General features: G+C 38.1%; 1 protein-coding gene across 1 annotated transcript; it reads right to left on the bottom strand.

Annotated features, from left to right (window-relative positions):
• Positions 1-153: 153 nt before the first annotated feature.
• Positions 154-13423, bottom strand: LOC104624624 (RCC1 and BTB domain-containing protein 2; the record flags this gene model as incomplete). Its single annotated transcript, XM_010292038.1, has 6 exons — positions 154-316; positions 3959-4089; positions 4698-4834; positions 8150-8276; positions 11345-11535; positions 13281-13423. Coding segments are annotated over 6 exons (870 nt in total), but the record flags the coding sequence as incomplete, so codon positions are not given.
• Positions 13424-14267: the final 844 nt, after the last annotated feature.

Here is a 14267-nt window from a genome sequence, read left to right as displayed (position 1 = left end):
ACCTCTATGTGGTTTTTTACACAAAAAAGTGGACTTTTACGTATTTCCTAAACTGATGGACACTGAGTCTTTCTTTCCAAACCTTTGCACATTCTGACCATGGATAAGTTCTCCAAAGGAGAAGTATTTCCAGGAGGGAAGAGGACATGCTCTTCAGCTTGGTAGTAGTCAGACCTCAATTTCGGAATGCTCCCACTCTGCTTGCTTTGCTAATGAAGTTTTTCAGGAGGTCATGGTCCATTTCTGCAAAGCCTTGAGTTTGTGTAACAACAGTTAAATGGTTTATGCAAAATCTGAAGCAAAATTCTTCCAAGTCCTAGAAATAAATTGAGGTAATTTGTAAAATGAATGACTGATAGCAAAATTATTATTTTTCTATTTCAAATATATTTCAAAAGCAGAGAATATACCAGATTGTTCACATTACCCATCACTTTTCTGATCACTTTGATTAGATCACAAATGATAGAATGAAATATGTTCATACAAAGTATTTAATAACCCCCCCGAGAAAACAAGAGTAGCCACCTAATTTGACTCTAGAACTCCATCACATTTACTGAGTTCATTAGTAAAGTTATTAATAAATGAAACCACCAACTTTCCCCACATACAACTACTAGAGCATCAGTAACTCCTTTCTTCTCCTTCTTACACTGAATTCAGTAGTGGTCCTGTGAAAAATAGCAGATATCCTAGTCTTGCTGAAAGTGAAAGCAAAATACGATGTAATACTTGATGATGCTCACTGAATACAAACTGGATGTTAGGTTAAATGTGTCTTTTGTGGCGAATCTAGGCATTTTGTGTCCCTGTCTAGGAACTGGGATTCCTAGATAGCAAAAATGGTTCTGTCTTGTCCTGGTCTTGCTGTAACAGGATGTTCAGAAGTTCAGCACAGGATAGGTACAAGCTGTTAGGCCATACAACCATGATCTCACACAGCAAATTTTACCCACTCGAACTCTTCACAACGGTGGCAATCCTTCTCTCCATGTCCTGGCTCAATACCCTTTAGCTGGTTCCTATGCAGTAACTTGCTGTTGAAGGAAAATGAATTACCTTCTTGCTGCAACCAGAGCTGAAGCCAGCAGCAAAGCAAGTCTAAATTGGCAGTATGATCCATGATCTATAAACTCTTCAATGGTTACAGCAAAAAGAGGTCTCTTATGCCATCCCAGTTTTATTTTATGTTAACAACACAAATGTTGCAGCCAGGGCTTAATAGTAGAGAGAAATTTAGCACAATACTTGTGCATTTCCATTTGAAACCTTTTCCTTAGATCGAATGCTTCCAGTCTATTGCCCCTGTCAAGAACTATCTAAAGCTTTAACAGAGGCCAAGCAGCATAAAATATCCTTTAAAAAGAAGTAAGGTAGGAACAACGCACAGAAGTAAATTGTATCTCTCATCAAAAAGTGCTGGAAAAGCGAGAAAAGGAATGAGAATAAAAGAAGAAATAAAAAACATAGAAGAAATAAAAAAGGTAGAAGAAAAATGTAGAAGATCAAAGACACTGACAACTGAAGCTTCATCAGACCTCTGCTGATGCTGCTGCCAGAACCTGGGTTGCTTTACAGTCGATGTGCAAACTTTTACATTAAATAAAATGAACAGCAGCTGCCTTTTCTGGTACTGACCTATGAAGAGGTCCATAGATACCATAGAATTCTGATCACTAATTTTGCAGTTTCAAGAAATGTTGGCTTTCAATTCTGTTATATAGAAGATGATTAATCTAAAATTTGCTACAGTGTATATTGGAAATATGCTTTAAAATAATTTTGTAGCAGCAACTCTTTCTATTTTTTGAGGATAGGACAAAATATTTTCAAGCATTTTTAATCCTAACAAATGCATACAGTAGCCAAGTCAACCTTCACTTAATTTGAGATGTTAATGACAATGACACAGCACTATAATCTTTCACTTGCAGTGTTCGCATTTAATGACAAAAAGTTGAATTAGTTCTATCTTTTCAAACTTCCAGCACATCAGGTCTCTCATAATCCTTCTTTGGACAGTTTTCTATTAAAGCACTGATACATTGCACATGGTTCTCAAACCAATTTTTACTACTAATTTTACTACTAACCTAATTTTTATGGTAAAAGATCCTGGCTTACTTCATGATTCCTTAGATAGAGACTATCCCATGTCTTTGATAACGAAGTCTTTGCTGCAATTCTCTGAAGCAGTTCTGCTATATCTCTTTCTGAGCTGCAGATGGAGGGACGAGGGCAACAATGCACTCCTGAGTTTGGCACATGCTGCACCCAGGGCAGGTGAACCAATTCATCATCTGATGGTCATGTTAAAATATTGCATGTTTTGAAAGAATAGTAGGTATACAGAATAAAACACTGAATCATAAAAGGAAGAGGAGGATAACATATATTTAGTCACCCAGCCAATCCCTTTTATTGTGTTTCAGCCATTATAAACTAGGACTTTGTCCAGGCTAGTTTTACTACTTCACAATATACCTAAACGTATCTTTAACTACTCTTTAACTATTTCACCTGACACAGGTCAACTTAAAGGCACTTCTGCTTTGGAGACATTCAAAACTGTTGAAGAGCTTGTAAGAGGAGAAACTCCAGAGAAAACTTTTAATGAAAATTTCTGCCGTTAGGAGAATCAAATCATTTAGTCGTCCCTTCCTGTCCAGTCTTCCCTGATATGCTGGGCTTCTGCCACAACACATTTAAAGTACAATTCCTCTTTGCTTAAGCTGTTCATGCCTTCCCTTACTGATACCTTGGTTACAACTGCCTTGTAACTGGCAACTGATAATCTTATTATCTACTAATCTGATGTTATCTCCTTTTTTGTTTTACAAAACTCACCGACCTCCAGCCTCCTCTTTGCAACTCCTACACAAATGCATCTCATATAGTGCTCTGCCTCCATACAGCACAGGCTGCTGAAACTTTTTTAACCCAGTTTTTGTTTCAGTCCTTTCTTTCTACTTGCTTCTTATACATGGGACTGTTTATCAATCCATCATATTACACTTCTAGCCTCTCCTGCTTTAAAACATCATCCTACGTTTTACAGCCAGGGAAAAGCAAAAACCAACTATTTTTAAAAAACATTGTTACCAGCTGCATATTTTGGCTCTTCTAATAGGTAATCTTCTCTGTTTGGCTACATTAATTTCATTCTTGTAAAGCAGAAGAAATCTTGAACAAAAAGATGAAGACTTCTCAACTAAGATGCTCAGTTATAACAATGGCTACTAAGTTTAAAATACATACGCAGACTTCTTGAATAATAAAAATGACGACATCATTATTTCCACAATCAGCATAGCACTAAGAAGTCGAGAAAAGGAAAACATCTTTGAAAGTATTTGTCTGTTTACAAAAAAAGCGCTTGCAGTTACTGCTGATAACAGCTTGAGTGCTAGTGAAACATTCCAGAGTCAAGGGCAGACCAGATGACAGGATATGGGGAGAGGAATAACAATAGGTAATTTGTTGCATGTCAGCACGATTCATTGTAAACAACATGGCAAAAGTGGAATTTTGATATAAGCACAAGTGTAAATAGGGAGGGACTTTACAGGTAAATTCTCCCACCACCTGTACCAGAATGACTGTACGAGACACTGGCAGGTAAAACGTTCAGGCGGAAGAGGTCTGGAAGTGAACAAAGCAAAATCCAAAGGTGGAGAAGTAAATGGCAGTGAGAAATTTGCATGCCATGCCGTGCCAGATGGCAAGGCAGGAAGCAGATTAAGAATCCTGACTCACAGGTGCAAGCCAAAAGGCCAGAAAGAAAACACTAGTAGCTACATTTTTTTATAGCTTGAAAAGGGGGAAACAAACCTCTGGGAAGCCAGAAAGGGAAATTGCAGTAATCATGCCTCATCAGTTGAATGCAGTTATGTTTATATTAAACAGTTTCATTTCTCAGAAGACGATTGTTTGCCTGAAGAGACGTTCTCCTTACCTGAGCTTCATATTTGACAGCGGCGGAAAGAAGAGCAATGGCATTCTCTTCACAAATGCCTTGTTTGATGGTTTGCTGGCACAGCTTTTTCAATCTGTTTTCTCTATACAGTGTTGCCAAATCTAGCAGTCCTGTGAAAATTCATACAGCTTTAACTATCCTGGTGTAAAAGATATATATTTCAAGTTAAACAATTGCCCTATTGTTTTAGGCTGAATTAATGAAAGACTTGTTCTATTTTTTTCCCCTAGACGGTGTGTGCTTTTTTAAAGGTCCTCAAAAGACATATCAAAAAGGGACTCTTCTATTACTACGCAAGTGTTCTGTCTTCTTGCTCACTGTATCGTATCTATCTTATTCAAGGCATCAATTAGTGACATAACAATCATGTGGGGAACAGCTCCCTTTTCACGCATGATCAAATTGCCACAACTACTCAAACAGAAAAGTTTTAGTATGGCATTAGCGCCTCTTTAAGGAAAAAACAGTTCTTAATATGAGAAACAATGAGTTCTTTTTGAACATTTTGCATCTTTCATCTTATTGCATCCCCATCACTCATTCTCCTTGGGCATGTTTCCTGCTACTGCATCCCTTCTTCCCGACACCTGCCAAACTCAAGATTGAAATGCTGATAAAAGTAAAATTAACAAGCCCTGCTTTTCTCACCCTGTTATGACACACAAATCCAATTTTTCAGAAACAGCAACCTAGAGTTGTTTCCATTTATGGCAAATACCTATTGCATCTTCAGGAGGGAGCCTAATGTTGTCTGTATACAAGTATTCCAGGAAGGCTCGGTAAACAGGATAAGAAAATTCACTCATTTCTATAATTTCATCATCATTATTCAGTATGGAACGAAAATGTTCACACCTACAAAATATGAACAAAGATTGCATACTGTAAAGAGTTAAGCTTGAAAGTTGAGCTGCAGCAAGAAATTGGTAAAAAAAAATAAAACAGTCATAACATACTAAACACAAAACCATAAACTCTAGCTACACGATTTCTTGGTTTGAACATGTTAATTTCTTTACGCCTTATAAGGCTTTTAAGCCTTAAAAATATAATTCAGACTTTTCCTTTATTTCTGTTACTAATATTTTATATTTGGCTCCATTTCTACTTACAATAGTTTTAAGAATGGTCCATGTGTTTTTGATGTCATTTTCTTAAACACGATATACATTAACTATTAATTATATTACCTGGCTTGTAACAGATAAAGTTTACAATTAGGTTTGACAATTCTCACTTTTCAGCCTGCTTTCTCCAACACGATCTAGTGAGGAGGGAAATTATTAATAAATATTTTAGATAACATTTATTCCAGTGTCAGAGCCATAGAGAATTTAGCATTAGATTTAGTCATTAGCGTCATTAGTCATTATCATCCCCATATACTGAGGGATTAAATTATTTAAAGTGAAGACTCTTCTCACCCAGATCTTTCATCACCTTTTCCTTTTAAGTCTGAATACTTTTGTGATGGACATGATACAAAAAAGGAAAAAGTACTGCCTTTGATAGCTGTACTCTGCAACTTACAGTTCACAGTAACTTACAACTCACTGTAAATCACTGCTGCCTAAAAAATGAATTGTTTTCAAAATTTTTGCTGATGGAAATGAACATCACCACCTCAGGTAACTTTTTCTATAAACAGCCACAATTTAATTGGACTCTTTTATACTACATATTTGCTTTTATTTTACTAAAACTTTTATGTAAAAGGTAGGTTGGTTTCCTTTTAATGAGACTGGAACAAGTCTACATCCTAAAGACAGCATAACTTAGATACAAATGAAAAATAGTTACTTATTTTATCACTGAATTTACCTTTTTCACATTTGATTTTACCAGTTATTTAAAGAATTTTTTCCTTAGTATTTTGTATTTTTAGTAAAATAAACATCAAGTCAAATTAATAAAGAATTAAAAAGTCATCATCTAGCTTCTGACACGTCTTGTACCATGTTCTGGCATTGGAAGAGGCAGGCCAAACCGCATTGCTTTGTCTCCCTGAGCCTCATGTTAAGTGGTGGCGACCATGCTATCCATCCAGCCGTAGAACAGACCTTGGGAATGGTCTGTTGCCCCAGTGGCACCACACGAAAATAAAAGTCAGAGAGAAGGTGGTGTACATTGCTCCCTTAAAAATAAATAAGTAAATAAATAGAAATCAGTTGGTACTCATCCTTCAGTCTCCAAAGTATCTTGGAGTGACTTATCCTTTGGAGTGCCCCTCTCTCTCTCTCTATCAGCAGAGACAGACCAGACATCTGATTTTGGCTGGCTGAATGCAGAGCAGATGAATCCCACCCACATCACAGAATCACAGAATCATTAAGGTTGGAAAAGACCTTTAAGATCATCAAGTCCAACCATCAACCCAACACCACCATCCCCACTAAACCATGTCCCGAAATGCCATGTCTACAAGTTTTTTGAACACTTCCAGTGATGGTGACTCCACCACCTCCCTGGGCAGCCTGTTCCAGTGTTTGACCACTCTCTCAGTAAACAAATTTTTCCTGATACCTAGTGTAAGACATAAATACCCATATGTATTTGTTTCTGCAGGCAGTGCATTACTCGGCCAGCTTCTCACTGAGCTGGGCATTGCCCTGCCATTTCACCACCATCGCAAGCTAATAAGCACCACCAATATGATCTAGTTCAACAGTAGGCATAGAACAAGATAGAAAAAGGTCTTCATAAGTAAGTGGTAAAGAAATGACTGGATAATGAAATGGAACTTTCACCAGCACTGCATTCGTGACAATGCTCTGGAACAGGCTGAATGCTTCAAAATACCATGTTAAACACATTATCCTCTGATCCAGTTGCATCATGAGACTATAAGGCTTAAAGAAAATATTAATTCTACAGACTGTGCCTGATGCTTTATTATTCCTGCATATTATTTTGATAATGCCATACATTTAAATCCCTTTTTATAATTAGACACATTTCCTTCCCAGAATGCCATATAAGTTGAGAAAAGTAGAGCAAGAAAAAAGAAATAAGGAGAAGCTACGTATAGTCTGATTATCAGGAAAAAGAACCTCAGAAACATTTTGGGGATACACAAGATTTGAAGTGGTATCTGATGAAGGACACATGGCATTCCAAAAAAGGGGGTGGCATGAGTGTAATGTGCAAGTAATGGAAACAGTAAAGGGAAGAAAATAGTAATACAGGTAATTAGAGTAGTAAGAGGAGGGCAGTAAAGACCAAAAAAAGAGCAGGCAAGAATTAACAAGGATCTTTAATTTTATGCAGTAATATACAATAAAGCACTAATGGGACTCAGGAGCAAAAGTAGGAAGACGAAAGTGGTGATAAGCAGGATGAGATAGCCAAGCATTTCTTTCTTTTGAGAACGAAAGTATCAAAGAGGAAAAACTATTGTAATAATGAGGATGAAGCAGAAGCAGTTAGCAAGACAGAAGAGATCTAAACCAGTGCCTCTAGAACATCCTAGTAGAAACTGCGTCAGCAATAACAAACTAATCTCTGCATGTTAATAACAATGTGATTATTCTGTAAATCTGCATATGTATGTCAAATCTCACTGTAAAGTGGTGTTAACTTGCAAAAAACTGTAAAAACAAAAAGAGAAGCCAGCTTAAAATTCAAATTCACTGATAAGAAGGTTTAAAACAAGTAGGATACGAAATCTGACAAAAAACGGAAAAAAAAAGATAATCCGAAGAGCATCTACAGAAGTTTCTGAAACAACTGAAGGGTCCTGTGTAAGGAAAAAAAGAATGGCAAGAATAAACACAAAACCCTGCAATCATCCCAGTGGAGGAAGCCAAGCCTATAAAGGGGGAAAAACTGATTCAAAGTACTGGGAAGGCAGCAGAAAGAAGAGAGCCTTTTCCTCAGCAGCAAAAGGTTATTAGAAATCAGGATCAAGGCCGTTTAGGTGGCAGAGAGGAGGATACAAGTCAGATGGAGGAAAGTGATGAAAAGGCTGGTAGTAAGCAGCGTGTTTGATAATTCCACGCAGCGAGGAAATGAGGAAAAGAGACCAACAGTGAAGAATATCAGGGGAATCCCATGGCTGAGGCAAAAGGTAGTTTGCAAGAATAAGTCAAGAATTCTGCACAGAAATCACTCAGCACAGTGGACTACCCTATACAGTTTAGTTTATATTAAACTCTACAGTTTGTGCCTCACCTAATTTTGAGAAGAACTTTATGAACATGAATGTATTTTCCATCCACCAGAAACTTCAGGTCTGCAGTTTCAGGGTTGTCAAATTCCTTCTTAAGTGACTGGGCTACTGTTAGATGGTCATCAGGCTCTAGAATAAAAAAAGGAATTTAACAGTAAGTAGTAAGTAATACAAGTATCTCTCATAACCCATAACATCCTGGGTATCTGTCAGCAATTAACACTCTTAATAAAAACAACTCTTTAAGGCTAGTAAAAAAACCCAGCAGACTATGTGTTCAGTATGAACTCCCAGAGAAGCATATAAAGGGCAGCTTTTTTCATTCCTTACTAGTTTCCTACTCCAAACAAATATCCCTATTAAAAAAAAAAAAAAGTTCCACTCCTCTAACTCATCTATGTAAGGCCAGAAAAAAAAAAATTAACACAGTCTCAGAAATTTAATGCTGTCAATTCAGATGTCCATCAATATGCACCTCCAGACAACTTCTATAGCCGGCAGAGGTATGCTGAATATAGTGGGGTTCAGTTATGAAATTCTTAGAGGCAAAATAGGTGGTTTTATTTGTTACAGCAGTGAAGGGGAAACCAGAGGAAGGAAATTAAGAGGCAGTTCATGCTGGCAAGGCACAAAGCCAAGAAAACTGCTTAGCAGTCAGGGCTAAGAATTGGAATAGAAATGTTAGAACTGCCACGAATGGGGAATGCAGGGGAATGCCTGTTGTGGAAGCACCGGAATACAACAGATGGAAAAGGGTTGTAAGCATGGCAGCTGTCCGTGGCACCTAGTTCAGCAGATGTTGAGATCGTAGGATGCAGCGGCCTGATGATTCTCGCCACACTTAGATCAGGAGAAAAACAACAGTGAGTCAGTCCTGGTGACTCGCCAAGGTGGGACACAGTGGCGAGAATAGTCACTCTCAGCTCCCAGAGCGGGCAAAAAGGCACATCTGAAGCCAGCACATGGTCACCTAACGAAAAGGAATCCAGGAAACATGATGATGGCCTGACAGCCAGCATCCTTTATCCTCTTATCATCACAAGGAACCCTGCTCAGACCACCAGAAAACACATTTTAGTGCCGGGATGCTGGACAGACCACTTGGCACATACAAGAATGTGAGTTTGAAGGTGCATCTGAAATCAGTTTTGCTTAAAAGTAAAACAACCTTTTCCTCCTGTAAGGTTTCACCTTGTGCTTTGGTACAGTGTTGCAACACTGTAGCAACAATATTTCCAAAGGGACCAAGAACTCAAGGACAAAAAATAAAAGTAGAAGGAGCTGCTACAGTCAAAAATGACTCCCAAGGTGTGAAGCAGTGCAAGGAGGCTGGGTGTATTGTCAATGGTGACAATGAAGGTGGTGATAAAAGATGAGTTGGGAAATAGTTATGAACGCAGTCTTAACCACACTGTGTTAAAGAGTATTAATAAGTATTAATGAGCAATATGCATAGTAATAAACGGGTTACTTGGAAGTCTTCAGCATAAAGGTGATAATTACATGAATGATCATATGTAATCCCACCCAGGACTCTTTTAGCTAACCTAAACCAGCATTTCTGACCTAAAACAGCCTTTGTAAAGAAGGTAAGAAAAGATTAATTTGCAGAAAGGAGCACTGAAAAAATGTAACAAACAGTTTCAGTCTCACTCAAGCAGTTGTCGTCTCCGTGAGGAACAAAATAAGGGAAGAGGCAGTTTTTGCTTCTTGCCTTCCTCCACTCTCTGAAAAATTCCTCAGTATTCTGCACTAAACTGAGAAGAAAAGGCAAGAGAAAAAGTGGAGCAGACATTCTGATAGCATGAAATAATATTGTAACTGGGCAAGAAGAAATGGAAGCTGAAGAGCCCCAGAACCCTGCTAATATACATAACAAGATACATACAACTGAATTTGTGATTAAGCTACACATACTAACAATGTCCCATTTCCTTCATAAAATAACCAATTCTTATGGAAGAAAAATCTGAACATACCACAGATATTTTTATGTAGAACTTACAGATGACAAAGACATATTTACATGGAATGAACCACCCCATTGCCTGGGATTTTAGTGCAGTAACACAATTTTCATCTAATTAGTAGTAGCAAATATTAAGAATATTAAGAATTTTCATAGTAATTAAGCATATATCTTACAGTTTCAAACAAGGCATCCTAGAAAGCACAACTGCCTCAACCTAGAGCAAATGGGGGTCTTTGGACTGTGCCTTAAAACATTAATTTTGGCAAAGCAGTTTCCTGAGAACAGGATTCTCCATTTAATCCCCCAGTCTCTCAAAGCTGAAATGAGTACTATTAACACAATTTCCTTACCTTGGCATCCAGAAGGCAACAAGGGATCAAACAATGTTCTACAATTGTCAGACAAAAGCATATAGCAACACAAAAGCAATTACAAAGGCAATATAGAAGTGGAATGGAAGCATGATGGACTCAATACGGTTCCAATTACAAATTAACAAATTGCTGCATTCTAGCTTCTAGGTTAAGCTCCCAGAAGTCACCTACAGACAACCCCAAGAATCTCATCTTTGATTAGGTCAGCAAAGCCAGTAACTTTATTAGCAACCAATATGGGATTGAATTTGTAGCTGAAGAATAAACTCTTTGTTGAACAATACTATATGCTTAACTCTTTCTCTTCAAAGTCATCAAGACAGGCCTTAATGTTAATCAACTATCTGAGATCCAGCAACTTGTCTCTTCAGAAGCTCAGGTCATGATCACTTGTGATGAGACTAACTGCTTGTGACCAATTCTGTATGTGAGAATTTGGCTCCCTCATTCTTAGTAGTCTACTTAAGGACATCAAAGAAAGCTTCAGGGTTCCTAAATGTTCTGCATGGCTCCCTCAAGTCTCCAAATTCAAACTCAGCTTCTCCATCCATGGCCATTGTACAGTAACATTCAGTGGTTACACAAAACCTCCCTTCCCCAAACCCAAGGCATTTCCCCACAGAAATAAACAATGTCAATAAAACAGACAATCATTCAGCACTGCCATCAGGCCTTAGCAATTTTTTATAATTCCATATTACTATTTACACGTATGTAATATATGGTTACAATTATGCCTTCCAGTATAAATTTTTGCAAGAAACTAAGTTTAGGCTTCAAATGCATGCAACTGTTTTATGTACTAATGATTCTATTTAGAAGATGTCAAAACAAAAAATGTTTAAGCTCACCTACGGATAGAAGACGCCACATAACAGCTGGGGTAGCAAAGCAAGCAAACACATCGTCGGTGCAGGCAAAGTGAGTGAGGTGGGGAAGTATCACTGACTGCCCGCGGCATTGGCCCCACATGTACACTTGGCCGCTCTGGGTCTTGGCAGCCGATGTGTGAGCAGAGTGGCAGGCTGCAATTTCTATAACTCTGAATTTACAAGCAAACAAAGGAAAAAAAGCAAGTCACTCTCTGAGAACAAAATGCAGTGAAGAAGCTCACTACCTCCTGTCTTTCTCTGGTGCAAAACATATGTATAAGCATGCATGCACTTCCAGTTGCGAGAATGTTTTCCTATCATATGTAGCAAAATTAAAAGGACTATCAAAGTTTCTTAAAATAGCGTGCACTCAGAAAATTTCTCAGTGAAAAAGCATCTTGGGAGTGAGGAGACACTGTTGCAGCAGTATATCTGCAGCAGCACGTGCTCTACTGGCCCCCTCGGCTCCCTCAAACACAGCTATGATGAGTTTCAAGTCTCTGAATGTCCTCGGTGGTGCTGGGCAGTGGGGTGAGTGGCTGCATTAAGCTGTAGAGAAGGGGTACTTGGAGAAGATGAAGAAAGAAATGAGGAAGCTTTTTAGTAAAAATTAAAACAAAAACCTTTTTCCTGCTTGCTTATTGGTAACAGTTATAAACCAACAATTTAAACATACTCCTTTTAATTAAAATACTGAAGTGTCATTACTCATACAATTATTATCCCTTATGTTTAATGGACTTCCGTTTTGAAAATTAAAAATTAGAACCAAACAGCACTAAAAGCTGTTTCTAAGTGTACTTTAGCTATCTCACTAATCCTAAAGTTGATTTAGGATTTCAAAACTCCCACTTTAATACAACATTACACAATCCACTGTTTTGCAGCCTGAACTACTGCTTGTTTACTTGTTTGCCCAGCTGCCTGGGGAAAATGGTTGGGAAACAACTTGTTTAAAGCTATATGTACAAATCTTGCAGGATTTAACACAGTAATATTCCCACTGACACCAGAAACGCACATTTTGGCCAACAAAAGGGAAAGGCAGCATACAACATTAAAATTTGTATTAAAAATGTAGTAACATTTTAACTGCAGCCAAAGTGTCTGGAAAACTTCAGTTACATTTTAAGCAAAAGCACAAAGACATGTAAAGAAATAGCAACGTTCAAAAACAGGCCATGCCTCATCACCAGAGAGGAGCTCCTTACAATAATGCACACAGACACAAGTTTAAGAGGGACATCTCACTTCTCTTATTTTTCACAATAGGAAGCCAAAATCAAGACCTCAGTAATAAGGAATAGATTCAAATTTCTGGCCATATATATACATGGCTTTACATTAGCAATAGAAATAAGTGCCCCACTACCCATCAAGGCCTGATAGGAAAATATCTAACTTGTAAAAATCTAAGTTTAATTTTCAGGCAACAATACCAAGAACTCCCCCCTTTCTCTCTCTCCTGGGTTATAAGCCGGATTTAATAGCAGAAATAACACAAATTGCAGATGTCCACCCTTCACATTTTCTGTGTGTACTGCTTGTCAAATGCAGCACATTAAAATACAATTTATATTCAGAGACAATAAAGCTTTTATCATTGACTTCAAACAATGAAACTACACCACTGAAGAGAAACTGCAATTAAGAAACACTATAAAGTACAGTGTGAGCCAAAGCAGAAAATAGCACATTCAGGCTACTCAGAACATTCAGTTTGTCTTTCACAAGGATGGTTATGGGGCAGATTCAAGCACTTTCAGTGAAAATTCTGTTCACATTTAGGAGAAGAACCACTGCAAAAAATTATAGGCTATTTCTTCCCAAAAAATAGATTAAAAATGCCATATTTTTCTGTATCTCTTCAGAGAGTATGCCAACTAATATCTGACTGCTAAACTATAAGTATTACCTGTCCTTATCCACAATAACTGTTGTAGGGTAAGACTGGTTACTTTTATTCCCAGTACCTAACTGGCCATATGAATTGGCTCCCCAGGCATAAATGTGACCTTCATCTGTTAGCACTAATGTATGTGCATAGCCACAGGCAACCTATAAGGAATAATAAAAAGAAAAATCTCATTTTTATGTAACAGTAAGTTAATACAGACAGTTACATGTTATGCTACACATTACTCTTATTGATTCCATACCAGTGTAAAAATTACAAAAATTACAAATACAGGTTAAGTGTATGAAAAAGGGAAGCAAAGTAGATGAGGTGACTTTGAGGGAAAAATGTTACCAGTGAGGAACCCTGCCAGATAATCTCAAGAGTACAGCAAAAGAATAGCTAGAAATTGAGAAAGAAGGAAAGATGTACGACAAATATGAACAGCGTGCAGGAAAAGTGCAGAAAAAGGCAGATCGTCTTGCACTGACCTTGCTCTGTGGGCAACTGCTCCAACGTGAATAGCTTACCATTATAAAAACAAGCAAGGTCTCCCTGTCTGCTCCTCTCCCCACCAACTACCAGCCACACAAAACTGTCCCCTCCCTGTGCCAGTTCTAGTGCTTGCCGGATCCTCTGCTGAGATAACTTACACCACTGGAAGAAAACTCTCCATAGCTGGGCCTGAGGACCACCAGTGCCCACACAAGCTAAGCAACAGGAGCAGCCAGCCAGGAAAGAGAGAGAAGAGATGAAACTTTCCAACTTGATGGTAGCACACAACTGTGTCAGCTCATACGCTCTTGTGGAAACCCACTCGGTCCTCCTGAGTTGCCTCCTCAGGTACCCTGCATAAGGTTCCTTGAATATCCACTTTAAAATCTATGTATGCAGCACATGCCCCACATACAGATACACAGTGTCAAAATTACGAGCAACAGTCTTGCTCTGCATGAGTTAATTTAACCTATTATAGCCAGATGGCTATCAATAAGCAATTTGAGT

The sequence above is a fragment of the Phaethon lepturus genome, unplaced genomic scaffold (assembly GCF_000687285.1).
Source record: "Phaethon lepturus isolate BGI_N335 unplaced genomic scaffold, ASM68728v1 scaffold48847, whole genome shotgun sequence".
NCBI lineage: Eukaryota > Metazoa > Chordata > Aves > Phaethontiformes > Phaethontidae > Phaethon > Phaethon lepturus.
Note: the sequence above shows the minus strand (reverse complement) of the source record. Positions and strands in the feature narration are given on the sequence as shown.